Source organism: Neolamprologus multifasciatus, chromosome 4, assembly GCF_963576455.1.
Source record: "Neolamprologus multifasciatus chromosome 4, fNeoMul1.2, whole genome shotgun sequence".
Taxonomy (NCBI): Eukaryota; Metazoa; Chordata; class Actinopteri; order Cichliformes; family Cichlidae; genus Neolamprologus; species Neolamprologus multifasciatus.
This window is the reverse complement of record NC_140442.1, coordinates 25669896-25692149: the sequence shown is the minus strand read 5'-3', so window position 1 is coordinate 25692149 and position 22254 is coordinate 25669896. Positions and strand designations below refer to the sequence as shown.

The window sequence follows — 22254 nt, the reverse complement described above, 5'->3', positions numbered from 1 at the left end:
GAATTACACCTGCCTTCTGTTACTTTTTTCCAGTTCATTTCCATTAGCAGAGAGTTACTCAACAAAAACTCTGAAGTGATTAACGAAAGCTTTTGTCGGACTCTTCAGGTGCTGCTATCAGAGTACAAAAAAACAGGCAGCCAGTACGCCATCAAAGCCCTGAAGAAAGGAGACATCGTCGCGCGTGATGAAGTGGAGAGGTAGCTGTGCTTTACCACCTTAACCACATCTCTGCTGCACGACAAGAGCTCATTCACCTCATAATTACACAATGATTGTCTCATGTGCATCCCCCCTCCTTCCCCGTCCCTCCCCCTTTCCTCTGTCTGTCCGTCTCCAGTCTGATGTGTGAGAAGCGGATCTTTGAGATCGTCAACGGCTCCCACCATCCCTTCCTGGTCAACCTGTTTGCATGCTTCCAGACGCCAGAACATGTGTGTTTTGTCATGGAGTACACGGCAGGAGGAGACCTCATGATGCACATACATGCAGACGTCTTTTCTGAGCAACGTGCTGTGTGAGTTCTGCTTTGTCATGCATGTATACCTACACATCATATCTACAGGAGCTGCTCGGCCACGGAAACCCGTGCCATGAAGCTCCTGGCACACAGTTTTGCTGCTGATGTTAATGTGTACGGATGTGTTTGAAGCAGTTTTTGAGTCAACAGAGCATCTGTGACATCTACGCACTGCAACGTTGTGTAGTAGGCTCCTTTGTGGCTGAGCTTCTGTGGGTCGTAAATGCTTCCACTCTACAATAACACGGTTAATTGTGGGATATGTAGGCGGGAAGAAATTTGACAAACCGAAGCTTGAATTCAGCGAGCTCTTTAGTGTGACTCATTCTTTCATGAATGGCTCGGTGCGCAGACTTTATACACCTGGAGGAATGGGACTGAAGTCATGCTTCACACTTTTCTTCTGTGTCTCTTGCTTTCTGTCGTCTCTACAACAGGTTCTACTCTGCCTGTGTGGTCTTGGGTCTTCAGTTTCTTCATGACCACAAGATTGTGTATCGGTGAGTGTTTGTATCGCCTCCGTCTTTGCATTTGTCACGTGATACATTTCCTTTCTCTTTGAAGTAGTCGACATAAATCTGATTCCTTTTCTTCCATCAGGGATCTTAAACTGGACAACCTGCTGCTGGACACTGAGGGTTATGTTAAAATAGCTGATTTTGGGCTTTGTAAAGAAGGTGAGTGTTCATCGTATGTTGATCACACTGATCCTCTGTTCCCTTCTGTTTGGTTAAATCTGACTCAACCCTCACACGTTGGTCACCCTTTGTTTCTTTCTTTTCTGAGGCATGGGTTATGGAGACAGGACCAGCACATTCTGTGGGACTCCTGAGTTTTTGGCCCCAGAGGTGCTCACCGACACATCGTACACCAGGGCAGTCGACTGGTGGGGCCTCGGGGTGCTCGTCTATGAGATGCTGGTGGGAGAGGTGAGAACTAGTCAGTCACCACATTCACACAGGGGCCATTTTCTCCTGACGTTGCTCTCATCCATGTGATTGTTGTTAGGGTAGAAAGGGTAGATGATCCTTGCAGCGCTGAGCCAAGCTCAGACGCAGAGGATCAGATGCTCCCCGATTCCCAGAGTTACATGACTTGCTACCTTCTGAGCTTCCCACTGAGCATGACAGGAGTGGGGAAAAGGTTGTGTAAATGTCATGAATACCCATCTTTCTTCGAGCTTCTTATCTCCTGCCTGGATGTCAAATAAAATGACAAAAAATGAAACACTAACACTGAAGATGCCATCTTTAGGTTTCATAAAAAGTCATGACAGGGGCATGTTTACTGTTTTTAACACTTTAAAACGTTTGATAGCAGATGAAGCTGTTAGGTTAAGGTTTGAAAGCAGAATATTTTCTCTTTCGTGCTTGATGTGGGACTTATACATCATATCTCCAAAAGTTGATTCTGTTCATCTGGACGTAGCATTTTCAGTGGGAAAAACGTTTCGTCACTCATCCAAGTGACTTCTTCAGTCTCAGTCTCGGTCTTCAGTCTCTTGAACAGAATCAACTTTTGGAGGTTTACTTACCTGGATGATGAGCATCAAGACTTTTTATGTCATAGTGCAGCAGAGGTAGTCAGTGGGTGATTAGGCATCCAAACTCTTTAGTGCTGTAACATGGTCTGGTTATTGTCTTACTTAAATAAGGATGGTGGCTAAGCTGCTTCAGGTGTATTGTTATGCATTAGAAAAATGTTCTACAACGTCCTGGGCCTTCTGACCTCAGGTAATCACATGATAGGGTGGGGCTAGATTTCATAGTGAGTTCACCCCAAACCTTGGCTGATTGTGACCCACACCCATTTTCACTCCTTGGCTCGTGGGGTTAGGTAGAGGATCATTAGGGGGTCCTTTGTCCCTCTCGGGGGGACACTCCCACAGGGCTTAAATCTGGGACTCTCCACCATTTGACCGTAGAACTGAAGAAGCTTCTCGGATGAGAGGTGAAACGTCTTTAAGCAACTTAAAGAAGTCCAGATGCTTTTCTTTCTAAGGTCCTTAAAAGAGCAGCTGAAATATATAAACTCCAATGTTTATTTATCTTAATAATGAATCATTAATTTAATTTACACCCGTCATGTAAATTTCATTTGACCAGGTTCCATTAAATGTAACATTTTTATTGTACTCGTGTACCAATATTCTATGAAAAATTTACATATAATCAAATTACTTAAAGTCAGCATTTTGTCCATAAATATATTGAGTGTGTGGTTGGTTAAATGTTAAACCAAGTGTGACAAGAGTCATTAGTTACAGTGTAATACCACTGTAACTAATGATGAGTATGCTACAGAATGTAGTTGAATAAAACTTTTTATTTTTTAGAATAATTAAATTAAGCCTTATATCGTAAACTTACCTCGTGTTTTCAGTCTCATCCGTGTCCTCTTCTTCCATCTACTTCTACCATCAGCTGAGCTGTAACATAATACAGGCAGTAACCGTCGGCAGGACCTCGAAGACTAAAACCTGTTTACGAGGCTTCTCACAGACGCTAACTCTTTACTTATAGCCAGTGTCACAAAAGCAGCTGTTTCCCTGATAGCTGAGCACTTGCCGTTTTATCACACTGGGTCATTCTTATAGTGGAGACATTTATTTAAACAGACCAGACAACTGCATGCATTAATGGGATATTTCACTCGGTCAAACCATCAAAAAGTGACATTTTGAAGCGTTTTTTTCCTTTCAAAATATTGGATGAAATAACATAAAGATAAAAAATTATTTACAACTCATTAGTTGTTCCTGGTTGATGTTATTTGTTAGCTAACCTAATCAGATTTTACAGATGTGTAATGTATTATGTTTGTTTCAGTCTCCTTTCCCAGGTGATGATGAAGAGGAGGTTTTTGACAGCATAGTGAACGATGAAGTCCGCTACCCACGCTTCCTCACCACTGAGGCCATCGGCATCATGAGACGGGTCAGACTGACGATGCTTTCTTAAAGTTATTTTGTGCTTTTGTGTATTTCTAATAATGATAATAATAATAATGGATTGCATTTATATAGCGCTTTCTGTTTGATTTTTAGGAAGGTTTTGATATGTCTTCACGTTTTTTTGTGCTCATAAGTGACATTTTTGGTTTTTTCTAGCTGTTGAGAAGAAATCCCGAAAGACGTCTCGGTTCTGGAGAAAAGGATGCAGAAGAGGTCAAAAAGCAGCCTTTTTTCAGGGTGAGCATTTTTTTCTTTCATATTTTTTTTTCCTTGGCGAGAACGTTGATTGACAGCTACCTAAACCTAAATCCCATTCAGGTAATGGACTGGGAGGCACTCCTGCAGAGAAAAGTCCCGCCCCCGTTCGTTCCCAACATAGTGGGGAAAGAAGACGTCAGCAACTTCGACGAGGAGTTCACCAACGAGCCTCCCACCCTCACGCCTCCCCGTGAGCGCCGAGCCCTCTCCCGTAGGGAGCAAGATTACTTTAAGGATTTTGACTACGTCTCTGACCTCTGCTAGGCTCCGCGGTCAGAGGTCAAAGGGTTATTAGCTCCCCACTGCCAGCCACAGACTCTGAGAGGAGACTGAGAAGTGAAAGGCTGCTGTAAAAGCACAGAGGAACTTGATGTTGATGAGAAGCGAGGAGCACTCTCTTCTCCGCGTGCTCACGATGAGACGAAGCACTGGCCGGGCCGAGCGTCAATGATTGCGCGTTCCAAACACAGGCAGTGACAAACAGACTGTCTTGGGGGTGGGGGGGTGGGGGGGTCACGAGAAGAACTGAAGATAATCCAGGTTATCAGATCCTGCTGTTTGTTTGAAACGCTCACAGAGCCTCAAAATCACAAAGAGTGAAAAAAATGTGATGATTCTGACAGGAAGCGCTCTTTTTTTCCTGCATTTGCTACACTCTGTCGTCCCTTTATCTCTGCTGTCTGTTGCTGCTACAGTGTGTGTTTAGCCATGTGCACTGTCCCCTGCCTCAGTCATGAATGTATCCACGTGATCCGCAATCGTGCACCACCCGTACATTACCACCCGGGGGAGCCAGAGGAAAGAGGGGCTCTCTTCTTTTGATTAAGCCAAAGAAAGGCAGGAGCAAGTGGAGGGTCTTGCTCAGTCGTCTTTGTGTTGCGTTCCCACCGACTTTTGGTACAACACAGATTTTTGACTCCAATCGTTTTTCAGAGACAGGAAGCTTTTACAATTTTTGTGATTTTAAAGTTTTGTTTTTTCCTCATCTGTGTTTCTTCCTCTGTCATTTGCTGGTGAAATGTGTTGACTCAGTAAAAATGTGAACCCAAACTTTGGAAAATTTGGTGATTTAATGCCCCCCCCAACAACACACACATCTGCCGTATATTCTTACATCAGCAAATTGTTCGCACGCACATGTGAGCGATAAAGGAAACCTATCGGTCCGGGTAGAAGAAATGATTTGAACTCCAGGTTCCTCAAAGAAAATGTTTCTTTACGATAGGTTTGTGGTTTTATATTAAACTAAAAATAAACTCAAAAAGAGGTGTGAAGAATTTGTTTTGTTTACTTAAAGAAAAACGAAAAAATAGACAAAAACCTGAAAAAATGTTTTGAGCCGACAGAATTAAGATAAAATAAGAATAATCAGGAAGTGTGTTTGATTTTAATTCTATATCAGCTTAGTGATATTTGTCAACAAGCCTCGGGAAGCTTCAGTACAAACAGTTTGTTAGGCTAAAAGTGTTTGGTGTTTATCGTAATACCTGAAAACCCCCGTACTGTAATAAATAAAAGGACTAAAAGTGACATTAAAATGAATAAAAACCATTTACATTTTACTTTTTAAACAATAAGTAAAATGAAATAAAAATGAAAACTAACAATGTAGTCTGTTACTGGCAGCTGAAAGACCAGTCCAAAGAGTTTTGACTGAGCGATGGCGCAGATGTATGCAGAGTTTCTGTGATTGCTTTAATTGAAGGGTGATTTGCAGGAGAGCAGCACACAGATGTGCGTGTAATTTCTTTCTTGTGTCGCACTGACCCCACAGCATTTTGGATTTGGGGAGTGGATCACTTATCCCTGCTCATTAAGGTCGGAAAAAAAAAACAGGTAAAATGTAAAAGGATGACTAAACATATCTGAGTTACTCAGGGTCCCAGCTGGTATCATTATTGGTGCTTTAAGGGAACTATTATGCAATTAAAGTACACAGACACAGATCATGTTTAAAAATTGCACTTTATTTACTTGCAGCCTGTCACTAAACCACAGTTTGTTCCCATTTATTTAGTTGACTCTAAGATAAAACACTTTGACAGACATAAAATAGTATTTTTGCACCAACAAGGTGATTTACAAAGAGGTCGGCATGGTGCGCAGTCTGTTCTTAAAAAATCTGAGGAAACTAGACAAGTCCTTTAATACTGTAAATCTTGTCCCCCCTCTTACTGTGACATCTACAATGATATGATGAGAATCTTTGTATTTTGATTGGGTACAGCCCCCTGATTCATTTCAGGTTTACTTAATGGACTGTATATAAAAAGAAGGATGTAGACACTGTAAAAGTCAGAGAAATGCACGATCTGCAGTAATCTGTTTGGGTTTTTTGAAACTCTACATAATGAGGTGATATTTGATTTTCCTCCACGACTTATCAGGAAAGCTTTAAGAGAGAGGGAGCTGAGGTTTTGTGTTCCCATACACTTTGGGACAATCACATTGAGTCTCCCCTGCTGACCATTAGAAAGACATTAGGTTTCAGGCACATCCATGTCGGCTTCACATTTCAGAAGATATGCCCATTTGTTAAAGCACAGTTTAAGATTTTTGTCTCATGCAAAACTTTGGTATTTGGACTGTCTAAACTTCCATAACAACATGAAATCACGCCTGATTTCTTTGGCTTTTCTGAAATTTATAGCAGAATTATCTCCTTGTTTAGTTGTTGTGCTCACAACTCTACAGCTTTGGTGCAAACTCCCTTTCCCATAGAAACATTTTTGGCCAGAAGGCAAAAAGCCTTCATACTGCCTATTCAACACCACACTGGACAGCAGCAGGCTCAGCAGTGTGAGTGGGGAGACCAAAGATGGAGCTAAAAACTCTGTGGTTGGCGAGGTTGCGATTTTGCTCTTCAGGTGAGCAAAATCACAACCTTGACAATGTATGCTCACTGTTATCACTTCTTTCCACTTTGAAAGCCAAGAAAAAACAAGATTTTACGATCAGCACAGTGTCCCTAAAAAAACAAGCCCCTCCCCATCCACGCATAAAATAGATGATGAACAAGCTCTCAGGCTGCTTATTGGGGAAAAGCTGCTGTGGGCTTTCACTGGTTTGCTATCATGTTTTCTTTAGAAAGGTGTTTCAGAGGTTCAGATAAGAAGACACACCAGTTAATGTGTGTGTTTGTGTGTGCCTGGGTTTGTTTTTTTTTAAATACCCCACCACCCTCCACCCCGCCTCCCGGTATCACTCTCACATTTCCCCTGCCAGTCAAACTTCTGAGGTCCACCCTGGTCCTCCTCTTTCCCTCCTCTTCCCTCCTTCTCTCCCTCTACTCCTCCTTCCTGTTACCATCTACGTTTGGAGACGTCTCCAGAGCCTTTTATTCCTCTCCTCGCCGTCTCTCTCTCCACTCTGTCACACCATCCCGCAGTCCCTCCCATTGCCCCTTCAATTGTGTCTTTACAGCTGCCCACCCCCCGACACCCCCTCCCCTTCGGCATTACTCCATGTGTAAAATGAATTTCACCCGGAGAAATCTATTTCTTACAAGACGCACCTCAGCGGGCTAAAGATGCCCGATGGCCCGCACAGCTGAGAGTTGCGCTTTTTTTCCTTATTCTTATTCTTATTCTGTATTTGGTCTGTTTTGACATGTTGAGGGTGTGTGATAGTGTGTTTAGGAAATGAGAGGGGTGTGCGCAGAGTTGTGAATACAGTGAAGTCTGAAGCAAACAGCTGGACCAGCAGTCAGCCTGTGCCTTCGAGGAGCCGCAGGTGAGTGACTGTATTCACCCCCAAAAGCGCAGACCGCTGGAGGGAGAGAGTTTTTAGGAATCCTGCAATTTCCTGAAGACTCGACTAGCACGACTTATCTGTCCGGAACTTTCTTGGAATTTAACAGCAGCCACAAAAATACAATTATGAGAACACCAGTCTCCATGTTTCACTATCTTAAAGCATGAATCAAGTTAGCAGCTCGGACACAGACTGCAGAGCGCGTGTTTGTTCTGCTCAGGATGTTTTGCATGCTTTCCTGAGCAGTATGGACTGGTTCTCAGTACATTCGTGGACCATGCATGGATCAGACTGATGCTCAAGCACGTTCTGATCCATGTCAGCGCATTTCTGCAAGCAAAAAGGAAAAAAAAGCTGAACAGAGTAAGTCAGGGGTCAGTGCACTTAAGTCAGAATGGTTTGATAAAAGCTTTGATTTCATAAATTTGACGAAATGTTTTTGTATTATTTAAAAGACTGAAACCGTTTTTTATTGTGACAGTTCATTCAAAACTCTTTCCCAGAGGAACATGTTTGGTTGATTGGTTGATTGTTGCTATTGAATGTTTTTTTTTTTAAACTGACACTTTATTAGGTACACCTTTCTGCAGCAGTTTTGGGTCCATATTAAGGTGATAGCATCAAACAGCTGCTGCACATCCATGATGTTACCTGATGGTGTGTTATCCCCATCAGCTGATGGGTACATTAACTCTTTATCCTTGAAAGCCTACTAAGAGTGACCCTTGAACCTCTTTTCTGACCCGGGCAGTTTCTGTTATAAACTGTGCTTGCATCAGAAATTATTGAGGGTGGTCTCTGCTGATGCACCTAAACTTGGAAAAACACATGAACTATTCTAATGTTCATCAAACAACATCTTTGTTTATATTTACTAAGGTATCAAAACTCATCATTAAGGGTATAGATGAGGTCCTGTTTATGTGGGAGAGAGTTGTGCATTCAGAGATGCTATTACACATGCCTTGATTGTAAAGCGTGTTCGTTGAGTTATTGTCGTCTTCAGCTCGAAACATTCTGGCTATTCTCCTCTGATCTCTGACATCAGTGAGGCATTTTCTCCCTGAGAGCTGCCGCTGTCTCTTTCTCAGACCATTCTATATAAATCCTAGAGATCATTGTTTGGGAAAATCCCAGCAAAATAGCAGTTTTTTAAATACTCGAACCACACTGTCTGACACCAACGGCCATGTCAATGTTACATCAGTCAGGTTTCTCCCCTGGTCTGAAGCTCAGACAATGTCTACATGCTTAAATGTGAGTTGTTGCCATGTGATTGGCTGATGAGATATTTACATTAATGGCCAGTTGAACAGATGTCTCTAATAATGTGTCCAGGGGGAGTATATCAAGGTTGCTTGCTTTTTTAAACCAAAAGTCCCTATTTTGATCATTATTAATCAAGCTTATCTGAAGCTTTTCTGCTTTGGTGAAAAACAGGCATACTGAGATAACTGAGTTAAAAATCGCACATAAACTGCATGTTTGATTGTGTTTTTAAGGTGTTACACTAAAAAAGCATTCGGTCAGTCTGGTGAAGTAGTTGTCATGATGCCTTCGCTGTATGGACTTGGATGGACTTTATTCTTCCTCTCTTTCCTCTTGGAGCACCCAGAAGGTAAGTCCAACGACACCCAGCAGGAGACACAGCGTGAAGACATAGCGAATTGTAAATGTGGTATTTCCTGTGCCCAAGCCAAAGGTCTTTACATGAAGTGTCAGAATGAAAGTGAAAGTTGCTACATAGTTTTCTTTTGGACAAGTTCCCACCCCCCCAGGCGGGGATTTGAGAAAATGTAGAAACATCAGAGTACTGTGTCACCCACACATTAGAGGGAGAGAAAGGAGGAGAAGAAACACAATGAAACAAGGAGGAATACAGAAGGATAGTGTGAAACTCAGCGAGGCCTGCATGGGGAAGCACTCATGTCTCATGTTATTTGTTATTTTACACAGTGATCACGCTGCTGCAGCAGATATGAATGTACTTCCTGTGCATATATATTTCAGGTTTAACACATTTTGTAGTGATGCATGCACTGTTCCTCTCCAGCTCAGAGTGGAGAGCCGCACTGCTCGGTGGCTGGTCCAGTGGGCGCTCGACATCCGGTTCAGGGTCTGCTGGAAAGGTTTGAGGCAGGCCCCGGCTGTGCTGCTAGAGAACGCGGAAACAAGGAGACTCATGTCATTGCATTAAGAAGAGTGACCAACAGCCCAGAAAACAAGGTAGCAAAAACCAAGGACCCCGGCTTCAGGAGCAGGGGGGCTTTTATTTGAGTCTGGGTTTTAGCTTTAAATTTTTGACTCAAATGGGCCGTAAGAAAGCTGGAAAATCTGATTCCAGTCACTTGCTGATCAATCAGTCTCATTGATTGTAAACTAAGAGCAGAAACACGCATGAACAATAAGGTTTCTTTGCCAAATGCTTTCCTTTAAAATGTGATGATAATGTTTAGCTTTAAACGTGTCAACTATCTCAAATAAGCTTTTTAAATCCATTTAATTCCCTTTATATCACAAAGACATTACCAACAGAATTTCAGTGTAGCACCATTGAGCTGATTCTGTTATAAAAAGGCAGATTTTATGGGAAAACATTAAAATAAATAAATAATATTAAGTCTCAGCATGATCTTGTGGACATTTCTTTATAATAAAAGTCACAACAGTCTCAAGGGAATTTCTTTAAATATGGTGCAAACTCTCACTGATGATTGATGATGATAGTTTTATTTATATTGTGTGAAATTACATCTACAGTCGGCTCTTTGTATGGGAAGCTAATGACCTTACAAAAATACAGAGAAAACCAACAATCAGATAACCCCCTTTTGAGGAAATACTTAATGACAGTGGGAAGGAAAAACTCCCTTTTAACAGGAAGAAACCTCTGTGACTTGTTGGGGGAAGGAAGAGGGTCAAAGTTCCATTAAACCTCCTGTAAGTCTAGAATGACTAATTATGATAAAAATGTCAAACACGATGATGAACAGACGATTATTTGTGCAAAAGATCACAGGCTTAGTACACTGTGACATTGGAGATGTATACTCCCTCCCCCTTTTATTAGGTACATCTTGCTACAACTGTGTTGGACCCACCATTATAAGATGTTAATCCATATTGAGACGATAGCGTCACACAGTTGCATCACTGATTCCACCACATCCCAAGCGTGATCTTTTGGATCGAGATCTGTGACTGCAGAGTCCACGAGAGTGTAGTCAGCTGACTGCCATGTTAAAAAAACACAGCCTGAGATGATCTGAGAGGAAAGAAATAACTATACTGTAAGTAGTTGTAAGACGTGTGACTTCTGGGTAATTTAGTGGGAAAACAAGCTACACTTACGCTGTAAAATGAGGAAACCTCGACTTTTACAATAGAATTATTTCTTCTTTCTTGTGAAAACTTGAATTGCTACCCATTTACTCTACTGTATCTGCTGGGAAGCCTTTGTAGGTACATATAATTACACTGTTAGTTGTGGGTCATATTATAAAGTGCTACCAAACATTTTAAGTAGCGTTAGCTTCCCAACCAAAAATGCTGAAATGTATTTAATTGCTCTAGCTGCTTACACAGGCACACAAATACAAGACTAACAAATATGTTTTTATTTTATTCTATTTGTTACATTTTTATTTGTACAAGTGCTGTAAATGTGTTTGGTGTATTTTAAGTTAAGTTTGCTACATGTGGTTAGCTTTGGAGCTACCCTAACTGTCTGAAGTACATTTATCCTGTAAAGTGCTGAATGTACAGCGGGCTGCCTTTTCCTCTCCTCCCTATAGGTGACAGTGCTGATGAAGCCTCTGTCTCTGTCTCCTTCTCCTATGAGGGTTGTCCACCTAGTGCTCATCTCCAAAGTCCCAGTTACCTGGTGGTTGGAGGCCGAGAGACTGCCCTCCAACCTCCAGGTCCTGGTGCAGGTCAGTCATTGTGCAGAAGAGCAGTTTTGATAGAGTGCACTCTGCAGTTTCATTCATTATTTATTTGCCTTCAACTGCTAGGTGTCCTCAAACGCCAGCGTACAGTCCAGCGCCCTGCGTTTGCACGTCCAGACGGTGCATTCATTGCCTTTTCGTCCCCGTGCGCTGCATCGCTGGGCTCTGAAGCATCATGGCAACCTGTCCTCTCTGACACACTCATCACATGGCAATCGAGTCTACCTTCAACTGGGAGAGGGTGAGCCACCAAATCCACATCCTGTGCTCAAAAATCTAATTTAGTGGTGATTTTGTATTTAAGCTTTGCAGTTTTTATACACAAAAATATCCACAAATGAAAAATAATTTACGGTAAAATAAACAAATGATGAATCCAAACATCTGCAAACATCTGATGGCTTATGAGTCAGATGAGTCATTTCTACCAGACTTTTGCATTAGGTCAGCTTCCATTTCTAAACTTTCTCTTACTTTGTCTCCATATTACAGATCCAAACCTGCCTGCTGTGTGTCAGCTGCAGTCCATGTTCATCTCTCGCAACTACATGACCTCTGACTTGCAGCCACAGGAAGTGCACGGTTGTGCCCACTTGAATGTAGGCGGAGCTAGCCCTGAGGTCCACGTAATCAAGCTCCATTCATCAGGCTCAGGCCTCTGTGGGTGAGAACAAGCAACCACTTGATGTCCTGGCAAAAGCAGAAATTAGAATCGATTTACAGCCGCAAAGCCTGTATATAAATGATGGTAGCCAATGTTTTCTGTTTCGCTGTTTGCCATTTTTTATTTTAGCATTTTGGGTTTTTCCATCTTGCTTTTTCTAGGCAGAAATGATGATATTTGTCAGTAGGGGTGGGTATCGTCACTGATTTCTACAACTGATTCAATTCTCATTCACAAGGTCCCAATTTGATTCAATTTTGACTCAGACATATTATAATATTATAATTCTGTATTATTCTGTAATATTATAATTATAATTCATATTATAATTCAGTACATATCCATATTTTTATATCTATGTATAAAAAGAAAGCTGATACTTGTGAGACTTCATCAGAGATGTAAGCATCACAGCAGATGCCTTTGTGTCAAAGTAACGGAGGATAAAACACAGAAAAACATGATGCAGATTTTCCTGGCCTGGCTTTTTATGGCAGATAACCGCCTTAAAAATATTCTGCAGAAAATTAAAAGATGAAGAAAACCATGAATCAAGATATGAAAATTACCTGATGTAGTCTGAGCAAAGTTACAGAGGTTTTAGTAGAGACACGGCTAAGTGTTTTGCAATTTGGCATATTTTGTAAAAGTTTAAGTTTCTTTGGTATGAACATCAGAAATTAGGCTTTCTTGTCGGAGGTTATTTTTAAGAAAAAACAACGTGCAACACCTCTGAACACAACAGTAGACTGGTGCATAATAAGGAAGCGAATAATGCAGAAAACCGAGATTTGAGATGGGAAACTGTTCTTGAAGTACACTGAGAGAGAGAGAGCTGTGCAGGAAGTGGAAGCAAAACAGCAAAAGTAAGAGGGAATTAGTGACGATGTTTATCAAACGTGAAGCGTAGTTTTGACCTTTTGCTGCTGGTTCAGTGAATTTTGGTCGGAAAGCGACAAAACCTGCAGCATCAGAATCTGTGAGATGTCGGCTTTCAGCACCGTCCGTGTACGTGACGTCGGTTGAACGATCCGTGTTTTGTGTTTACATCTTTTTGCAGAATCAGTTTCTGCTCTCGTTTGCTGTTTTAGCTGTTTTGTGGTCGCTGAAATTGTTTTGTGGGCTTTAAGCTGAGGAAAAAAATCGATTCAGGTTTTCATGAAGCGATATTGCTTTACTCACGCTAAAATCGATTTGAATCGGGGAAATCAATTTCTAAACCCACCTCTATTTGTCAGGTATCTTTATCAAGCCTGGTTATGAGGCTGCATTACACTGCTACACATACCTGCACATTGGTTAACAAAGAAGAAAAACACTTCAGAGTGTACAGTATATTAGTACAATGAACCACAAAGTAAGCCTTAATATTATTATCAGATAATTCACCAACAGCACAAACACAAATTCCCAGATGATTAAACATGCAACTATTTTGCTGGTAATGCCTGAAATGAGTAAAGAAAATCAACAACCTATTTATGCAAGATAATTCATAATTTTATTGGGGGGCTTATATTGGTTGGGTCTGATTATTGGGGGGGGGGGCTAACCCCCCTGAAATGCCCCTAATAATATAAAGCTTAAGCCTTAATTCAGTATAAAAAGCTCAGTTTAAAATGTATTCACCCATCATAGAGTAGTTATGAGTGGTACTGAAACTAGTTTAAAGTTGGATAATTTGAAATAGAGCAACTCCAGTGGTGATTCAAGGAACTGCAGGGTTTTTTTTTCTGTACTACTTCATTTATTTGGCCCCAGATGATGCCGTTTGGGTTAAACGTTGTTTTCTCTGTCCACTCTTCTTCAGCTCCATGCAGGTAGAGGTGACTGTATCGCTTGTGCCTCCAGTGGCCGACTCAAGAGCGCACAAGATTGTGTTGATTCTCAGCAGCTCTGTGCCCGTCAACTGGGCCATTACTGCCCATAGCGTCCAGGGTCGCATCTCTGTTCATGTAAGGGCATCAGCTGTCATTTACATCACCATCGTGGTGGGATTTGTTTTGTTTTTTTAACACACAGCTAACAGGAATCTAAGGCTACAAATCATTCTTATTGTGACCAAATCCAAAAAGAACTGGTCCTAGCATTACTGGCCATAGTCTAAAACACTTTATTGTATTGCTCTGTGCCACAGTGTCCTTGACTCTACTTGATCTTTACTTGTATTATGCTTCATCTTGCTGTCTACACAGTCCTCCAACAGCGTGTCTCCACCCTACCCACCTGAGCCTGGCCTAACAGTGGCCAGCACATTCGACCCTGACCTGTCTAGCATCTCGGACCTTCTCCTTTGGGCCCGTGAGAGTGGCTTCACCACGGTGACCTCATACACTGAGGCCGACCTGGCCAATCACTTTGTGATCCGGCTGGCTGAGGGAGAAGCAGGTCGGGACTCTTCTGTGTCTGAACCAACATGTTCTCACTTCCAAAGCATAATATTTTACGCTACGTGACAAATTGTCAACATGTTACGCTTCTGGGCACCCAACACGTCCCTAAATGACAAGATCAGAAAAAATGAGGAAACATGAGAACCGTTTGGAATCAATCTACACATGTTCGTTTATTTTGCTTAAATCAGTTTGGCAAACACTATTTAACACCATTAAAGTGCTGGTTAAGGTTAGGGATAAGGTTATGGCTAGGGCTGGAATACATGGCTGGAACATGTAGTACCGCGGGACCGTAATTCTACTGGATTTCACCCATAACCCGGCGCGTAGCATAAGAACGCAGAAGGTCAACTTTCGCGTTCCTCAGGAACGCCGCAGGACGTGACAAATCGTCAGGATGTTACACCTCAGGAGTGAGAATGGGCTGTATAAACTGAACATTTGAATTTCATTTTTTCACTCAAAAGAAAGTATATATCATTTGTTTGGTCTTTTTTCATTTAAATTATTCCATAGTATTTACTCATAGTATTTATTCCATATAGTATTTACAGCTGAATGAAGGATTTTGATGTTTGAGTGAATGGTTGTATCTCTTGATCTCCTATCTGTATCACAGGTAAGTTTGCAGTGACGAATCCACTGGTTGCAAGGCCTCCTGAGGCAGAGGAGCGCAGGTTGAGGCAGTGGCTGAATGGTGGCAGCAGAGCAGGAGAAGGCCGGCAGGGTTTTACAGTGAACTGTGAGGGCGGACGCCTCAGCGTGACGGTGGACAGAAGCATTCTGCAGGTCTTAACTTTTTTAAAATCTAAATTAGAAGCAGCGACAAACCTAAAGCAGCTGTTCACGCTGTGATATTCTGTAGTGCCTCACATCAGTGCTCTCTTTCAGAGCTTGTCTGTCCCGGTGGCTGCCGTGACTCTGCGTGACCTGACTTGCCAGGCTGAGTCCAATGGGAGCCATTTCCTTTTAGTGTTCCCAGTCATTTCCTGTGGGACAGAGGGCCTGCTCCTGGGAGAGCCTAGAGGGGTGCAGTACAAAAACACGGTGAGATAAGACATTTCAACAACAAAAAACCATTGAAACTTTGGAGAATTTTCTGTCTTTGTTTGTTACTTAAACCCTAACTTTCCTCTCTATATCTTCTGTCACACGAGGAAAAGAATGATACAGATCTTGTCTTTGAAAAAAATCTGCATCGCTGTGGATGTAATTCAAAACAAGCTGTCAAAAAATAAATGAAAAAAAAAAATCTGAAGGGAGGAAACAGGACAAACAGGAAAACGTTCAGAACACAGTTAGGAAAGCGTTTGCGTTCAAAACAAAAACAAATGTCCTTTACTCATGGTACAGGAAAAAAAGGCATGTAGTGCATAACAGCCACTTAAATTTGTGGTAAGTGGAAGTTGTCCTGGTAAGACTTGCGACCCAGGTCATTGTGACCAGAACATTGCTGAGGTCAAGCCTAAAATGGGTGTTTGCACAGAGGCAAATTAAGTGAGAGCAAATGTCCCCTCAGAGGCGGGAGGCTGGATGGAAACATGATTGAAAAACAGACAAACAACACAGGCTTAAGGCAACTGTGGGTTAATGCAGGTGAAGAGGCAATCTGGGCCAATTTGAATTCGGGCAGGGAGGCTGAAGAGCTGATGAAGCAGGTGAGCAAGCTTCAGCTCATCCGTCCTTGTGTCTCTTTCTTAGCATACCATAATATACCATAATTTATTTATATAGCACCTTAAAAACAACACATGGCCCTGCTGTACAGCAGGAATATAATAAATACAATAAGAATAATAAATACAATAAATAAATAACAATAAAATAACTTGTCAGTTACCCACTGAGTCAAAGGCCAGCTAATAAAAATTAATTAAAAATGAGTAAAAACAAATTAAAAACCAGTATCCGGTGCCATCATGGCACCGGATACCGGTACCCATCCCTAATCATGACACATATAACCTTCTTGCTACGTTGATGAAAGTCACAAAAAATAAATGGGCCTTAAAGAAGACTGAAGGTTGTAAATATGAAAATCTTGATGTCAGGTTTTCTCAAATGGGTTGGCCCAAGATCACTGAAGCAGGGGTGTAGCTGAAGAGAGGGGTCTGGGGTACCTGCACTCCCAACATTTTCAATGTACTCTTTAGCGCAACTATGTTTGAAAATTCAGTAGATCTGTCCTTAGTTATAGTCACTTTAATCTGCAAATTATTCAACAACTTTTGTTACAACTCTCTCTGAAAGACGTCTAATCAAGGCATAAAGCCAAAGATGCTGCAACAAACTTCTAAAGTTAGATTTTTGTCATGTAGTTGCAGCAAGTTTGGGAACATTCGAGACTTGGTAAAGTCAAGGTAATGAGAGGAGCAGGTTTCTATATTGACCAATCATTAGTGCCTCATCAGAGTAAAAATTTAGAACGGAAACAGAAAATAGCAGAGGGCATAAAACTAAGCTTACACACCACAGGATGAATGCAATTTATACATTATGATGGTATTGATACTATTTGTATATTTTATATTTTTGTGAGGAAAACACCACCTGAAAGACTCATTTTCATAGTGGAAAGATATGCCCCAGGAGAAGGAGACTGAGAGTGACTGTGAGTTTGATTTTTCTGTTTGTCCTTTTTGACCAGCTGTTACTATGGAGGGACAAACCTCAGACCATCCTTTCACTCAATGAGACTGAGAAGTCCAAAGGTCCACTTGGCATACGTGTGAGACGTCTGTGTGTCTGTTTACATTCGTCTTATATTTAACAGTTTTCATGCAAGATTTTTCATACATAACCTTGTGCTGTTTTCTTTCAGTTCAGCTGTTTTTCTGCTGTCCCTGGCCCTCCGAGCAGCGCTGCTGCTAATGAGAATGTAAACACTGTGCAGACAGAACTGGTCCCCTGGGTGCCAGAGGGCTTGTGGCCCACCCCAGACCTAAGCCACTTCCCAACACCCAGACATAGATCTGGGCCTGTTCTTCTTTTGCAGCTTTTTGTCACAGACAGCTACGAGCAGAGGCGGATTGGTCCGTGTGTCATCACCGCTGACCAGCGTGTCTATGTCCAGGTCTTTTTCATGTGTTTTCTCGCTTCGATTTGATATTGTGATGTAAACTGTCGCACTAACTTCTTCACAGCTTACTTTTTTAAATACATCTAATGAACATGAAAGCTACTTAATTATAACTATGATATATTCTGCATCATTTTTTTCTGCTGCAGATTTCAGCTAAAGCACCTCTCGCAGATGTCGTGGAAGTGAAGTCATGCGTAGTCTCTTCTTTCTCAGACCCCAAAAAATCGCCTTTCTGGACTGTGATAAGTAACGGCTGTTCCTCTGACCCTTCACTGACCTTCAGTGCGAAGTCAAAACATGAGCAAGAGGAGACTGAAGATAACGTTGAAGTAGTAGAGGAAACGGAAGAGACAGAGGGCCTGGGAAATGGCAGAATTTATCAAACAGGTGAAAAAGCAGAAAGTGGAGGAGGGAGAGACAAGAGGACCATGAGTGTGAGAGAGGAGGAGGAGATACAGCCCTTAAGATTCAGCTTCATTCTACGACCAGTTTATAACGACTCAATGCAGTTCCTCCACTGCAGCCTTCGCCTCTGTGTCTCTGACACAACTAGAGGGGAACCCATGAAGGAAACTATAAAGAATGACTGTCAGGGCAGGCCACGCATGCCTCTGCTTCTATCTAGATCACCCGGGCATCAGGTAAAAAACCCCAGAAGAAATAGCAAATAAATCATCTTGTCAAAAGCACTAAGATGGAGCAGGGAAACTGTAGCTTGGTCATTTGTATAAAGTGCCTGTTAGGCATCTTGTGGAGCATTAGATGAGAAGATTGATAACCAATATGTGTTTGAAAGCTCACTGAGAAACCTAAAGCCAGGAGCCAGTTAGCTTACCTAGTCTTAGATTTTAAAAAATGTAGGTAAAGTGAACTGTGTTAGCCTTCACACCAAGCTGTGTAAGAAAGTAGGTCAGCTTTATTTTAAAAAAAATAAAGAGCCAAATATTCGCTAAAAACATGTTTGAATGTGCAACCTTATGTAATAGTTTTGTAGTAGAGTCATGGTAAACACCAGGACATAGTTTTGTATATCAGGGGAAATAATCTGGTCCTTATCAGGTCCTAAAGTTAGATAAACTGCAAAAGTCCCAGGATCTACATCTCGGACTCTGCAGGACTCAGTTAGCATGTTAAATATTACAGTTCACGGCAGTACAGTTAGAAAAAGACTGAATAGGTGTGACCTGTTTGGAACACAAACATGGCAGAATGACTTGGGTTTGAAAATTTGTATCTGAACAAATCAAAGGGCTTCTGGAAAATTGTCCTTTGGAAGGACAGGAACAAAGTGGAGATGTTTGGCTATAATGCACAACACCGTGTTTGGTGAATACCAAATGCCTCATGATTTGGGTTTGTTTTCCAGCATACTGTAGTTACTGAGTCAACCATGAACTCTTCTGTATCCCAAATTGTTCTACAGTAGGCCATCTGTCCAACAGCTAAAGCTTCAGCCAGACTGGATCATGCAACAAGACAATGATTGCAAGCACAGCTGCAAATCTACAACAGAGTGGCTGAAAAAGTAAAAAAAAATCAAGGTTTACAACTGCCCGCTCAAAATCCAGACGTCACCCTGGCTGAAATGCTGTGATGGGGCCTTAAGAGAGCTGTGCATAAATCAATGCCTGCAAACCTCAATTAACTGAAGTAACTTTGTAAGAATACAAAAAAAAAATTATTATTATTATACCAGACTGCCTTGATATGTTTTGATATGACACTATATAAAAATAATTGAATTGACTTCAAAAGGTGATTCCAGAAGCTAATGAATTATGGGATATATTCACACAGCTTCAACATTTAATTTTCTAATTTTTGTTGAATAAATAATGACACAGGTTCATGCCTTGTTTTGTACTTCTAAGGTTATATTTACCTAATTTCATATCTGCTAAGGACCAGGTTATGTTTAATATGTGCTGATGTATAAAACCTTAGAACTGAAACAGGGTTTACTTTCTTTTTACAATTACTTTATTATGATTTACACTTTTTAACACTTACGTTTTCCTCTGATATCATGGCACTGGAAGGTGAAGCCAGTAAAACTAAAGCATAAACCTTTTCCTGTATTCCCACTTCAGTGTGAGATCAGAAACCTCTCCAGACCCATGGTGGTCACCCACCCGATTAGTTCACTGTCACCTAAAATGAGGAACCCTACTGGCCAAAGAATCAAGAGACTCAGCGTCACTCCGCTGGCCAGACCAGAGACGGAGCACAGCAGTGAGTATCATTTACTGTATTTTGGTGATGTTACTGTCTTTGTCTTTAAAATATATCACACTCTGTCTCTAGACCTGGTGGTGGAGACTGGACCAGTGATGGGAATCGTCTTTGCAGCCTTTGTAATGGGTGTCGGTCTGATGGGGGGGTTGTGGTGCATCTATAATTATACAGGTAATGAAGGCAGCTTGTGCGTTCTCTTTATGTTGTCATCTTATCAAGTTTCATTTAAATACAGGTTTATACACCAACTGATCCCAAACTATTCTATGAAAGTCTATGAAAGAAACAGCAGCACAGTTAATTGTTCCAAATTATCATAACTTAAATTTGCATCGTGTGCTTTGAACAGAGAGCAGTTTTAGCAGTAAACCCAAATTCATTTCAAAGATGGAAAACAGGATACACCTTATTATCTGCATATTTTCTGTATTATTCCACAGCCGAGCGGCCAGCATCTTATAGAGATCATCTAACAGACCAGACTCGTGGAGAACACAACATCTGGAACCCGCCTTCAGTGTCTGATCAGTCCTCGAGCTCAGTGTGAGGTAAGAGCTCATGGTGAAGGTAACTCAAAGGGGAATCACTAAATGTGTTACACTGTGTCAAGCACACATTTTATTATTGTTACATTTTGTGAACATATTCTGATTTCACTATCACGCAGTGCGACTTTCTAGTTTGAGGGGGAAATATAAAACTTGGGCATCACTATGAAATTCACAGGGTCTCTTTTGGGGAAACGTCATGTGGAGGAGTATACCCTGAACAGGTTGCCAGATCATGGGAGGGTTAACACAGAGAGACACTGATCCATATTTACAGCCAATCTAGAATCAACAGTTAACCTACATTGCTGTGCTGAGGATTTGGGTCAGCCCTAATATCTGTTATTGTGCAGCAATTTAATGAAACGCTTATTTAAGGAAAATTCCATAATTCCATCAATTTTGACAAGATCCTCCACACCTCTGGCTTAAATGCAGCTCCAACCACGACAGAGCCTCCGCCGTGTTTTACAGATGGCTGTGGCTGCGTTCAACTTGTCCAATTTCCTCAATTTTTTTGAGGACACACTGCACACCATTCTGAGAAATCCCAAGTATTTGTCTGATACCTTTTTGGGAATGACCTTGTTAGTGCAAAAATACAATTTCATGGATATACTTCACCACTTTAATAAGACCACTTGTTATTTTGGCGTGATGACTGAACCACCATTAAAGTGAAAGCAGTGGCATTCGGTAGCTTATAAATTCTAACTATGTGCTCTTTCACTTAAAGAGGTGTGCATCTACCGCTGTGCCGTTGAACTGTACGTCTTACTCCAGCTGGGCTGCAAAGACCTAATGTCAAAGCTGTGCATTTAAAATAAACTGTTGTGGTTAGAAGCACCGTCGTTTCCAGAAAATATATCAGCATTATGTCGAGCACCTGCAGATTTCAACTTTGATATGCCCGATAGGTCTGAACAGTGTTATTCTTTTATCTCTTTCTCAGGATTTCCTCCTGCAAATCTGAGAACGGAGAACTGGGACAGAGGTTTCAACAACTTCTGTGTGTGCAGCTGCCTTCTCTCTCTCTTTGTGTGTGTGTGCGTGCATGTGTGGGCATTTCTCCTCACGAGTACGGCTCGTTGCCGTGCATCCGAAATGTAAGAGACTGATACTGTATATGCTAAAGTGAATACAGCGCCGCTTATTCATCGCAGCGGAGAGTCAAGAGTTTTGACTCAAAGTGAAAAGGAGCTTCTTTGTCTTGTGTGGTGTTGTCAACCATTCGATGCAGAGTCATTTCAAAAGCAGCAGCGAATCATCACATGTGGAGGCACATATATGAATCTGACAGAATCTAAACATGGTCGAGCGAGTCATTCTGAAACCACGTTATTTTTTTTGCCCGTACAGAGCGAATGCGAGGTCAAAGATGAGGTCACAGTGCGCCTGTCTGAACAGTCAGCTTTTTACACTTGTTTTCACTATTTATGTTGTGAATCAGCTGGATGTTAAAACTGCGTTTATCTGTGTGTGAAATCTTTTGTGTATGTGGGAAACATAAAATGTATTAAATGAGCTAAAATCTGTCTCAATCTTTCTCTCTCGTGTCTCAAAAAAATGTAACCATCTCAACAGCATAACCATAACGTCAAAGTCATAGACAAAACATGCTTAGCAAAGCTTAAGGGAAACATGCCGTGGCTGATTGTTATCTTTGGGTTTGAAGTAACAACACCTTTCACAAAATTGTGCTGATTTATTTTGAAAGGTGCAGTAACCTTAATTTTGTCTTTGAAAACTGAGAAGTGCTGCTGGGCTGTTTCACAGCTCAACCCAAGACAGAGCCATTGATGTTTACATCCTGCAGTCATCAAAGAGATGTAGACAGCATCTGGGTGTGAAATGTATCTCTGTGCCTTGCTCAGGGGTTCAGACTGTGGCAGTTACCG

At 41.5% G+C, this 22254-nt stretch overlaps 2 protein-coding genes across 5 annotated transcripts in view; both read left to right on the top strand.

Moving 5' to 3' along the window:
- pkn1b (protein kinase N1b) overlaps positions 1–7523 on the top strand; it is a 45307-nt gene extending 37784 nt beyond the window's left edge. For all 3 annotated transcript variants that reach the window (XM_085158373.1, XM_085158372.1, XM_085158371.1), the window contains 8 exons: positions 109–200; positions 341–517; positions 958–1020; positions 1121–1197; positions 1307–1449; positions 3349–3456; positions 3630–3710; positions 3792–7523. In XM_085158373.1, coding sequence (XP_085014499.1) covers positions 109–200; positions 341–517; positions 958–1020; positions 1121–1197; positions 1307–1449; positions 3349–3456; positions 3630–3710; positions 3792–3995 — 945 coding nt within the window. In that variant the 3' untranslated portion in view covers positions 3996–7523. The remainder of the gene's footprint in view (positions 1–108; positions 201–340; positions 518–957; positions 1021–1120; positions 1198–1306; positions 1450–3348; positions 3457–3629; positions 3711–3791) is intronic.
- Positions 7357–22248, top strand: engl (endoglin, like). Of its 2 annotated transcripts, none has more exons than XM_085158374.1 (17): positions 7357–7463; positions 8987–9102; positions 9538–9710; positions 11279–11416; positions 11498–11672; positions 11924–12095; positions 13906–14050; positions 14291–14483; positions 15111–15280; positions 15383–15538; positions 17139–17219; positions 17313–17564; positions 17720–18214; positions 19664–19805; positions 19878–19979; positions 20249–20356; positions 21309–22248. In XM_085158374.1, the coding sequence occupies exons 2-16, from the start codon at positions 9033–9035 to the stop codon at positions 20353–20355; spliced, it is 2571 nt and encodes an 856-aa protein (XP_085014500.1). In that variant the 5' UTR covers positions 7357–7463; positions 8987–9032; the 3' UTR covers position 20356; positions 21309–22248. The 2 variants fall into 2 exon arrangements, with proteins under 2 accessions (XP_085014500.1, XP_085014501.1); XM_085158375.1 differs by having other exon boundaries at positions 8987–9106; positions 9545–9710.
- Positions 22249–22254: the final 6 nt, after the last annotated feature.

Bases quoted from the DNA above. Each gene is read 5' to 3' on its own strand.
- engl (XM_085158374.1), top strand. From the start codon at position 9,033: ATGATGCCTTCGCTGTATGGACTTGGATGGACTTTATTCTTCCTCTCT. The intron at 9,711-11,278 runs GTAGCAAAAACC...TCCTCCCTATAG, and splicing joins CCAACAGCCCAGAAAACAAG to GTGACAGTGCTGATGAAGCC. The intron at 19,980-20,248 runs GTAATGAAGGCA...ATTATTCCACAG, and splicing joins GTGCATCTATAATTATACAG to CCGAGCGGCCAGCATCTTAT.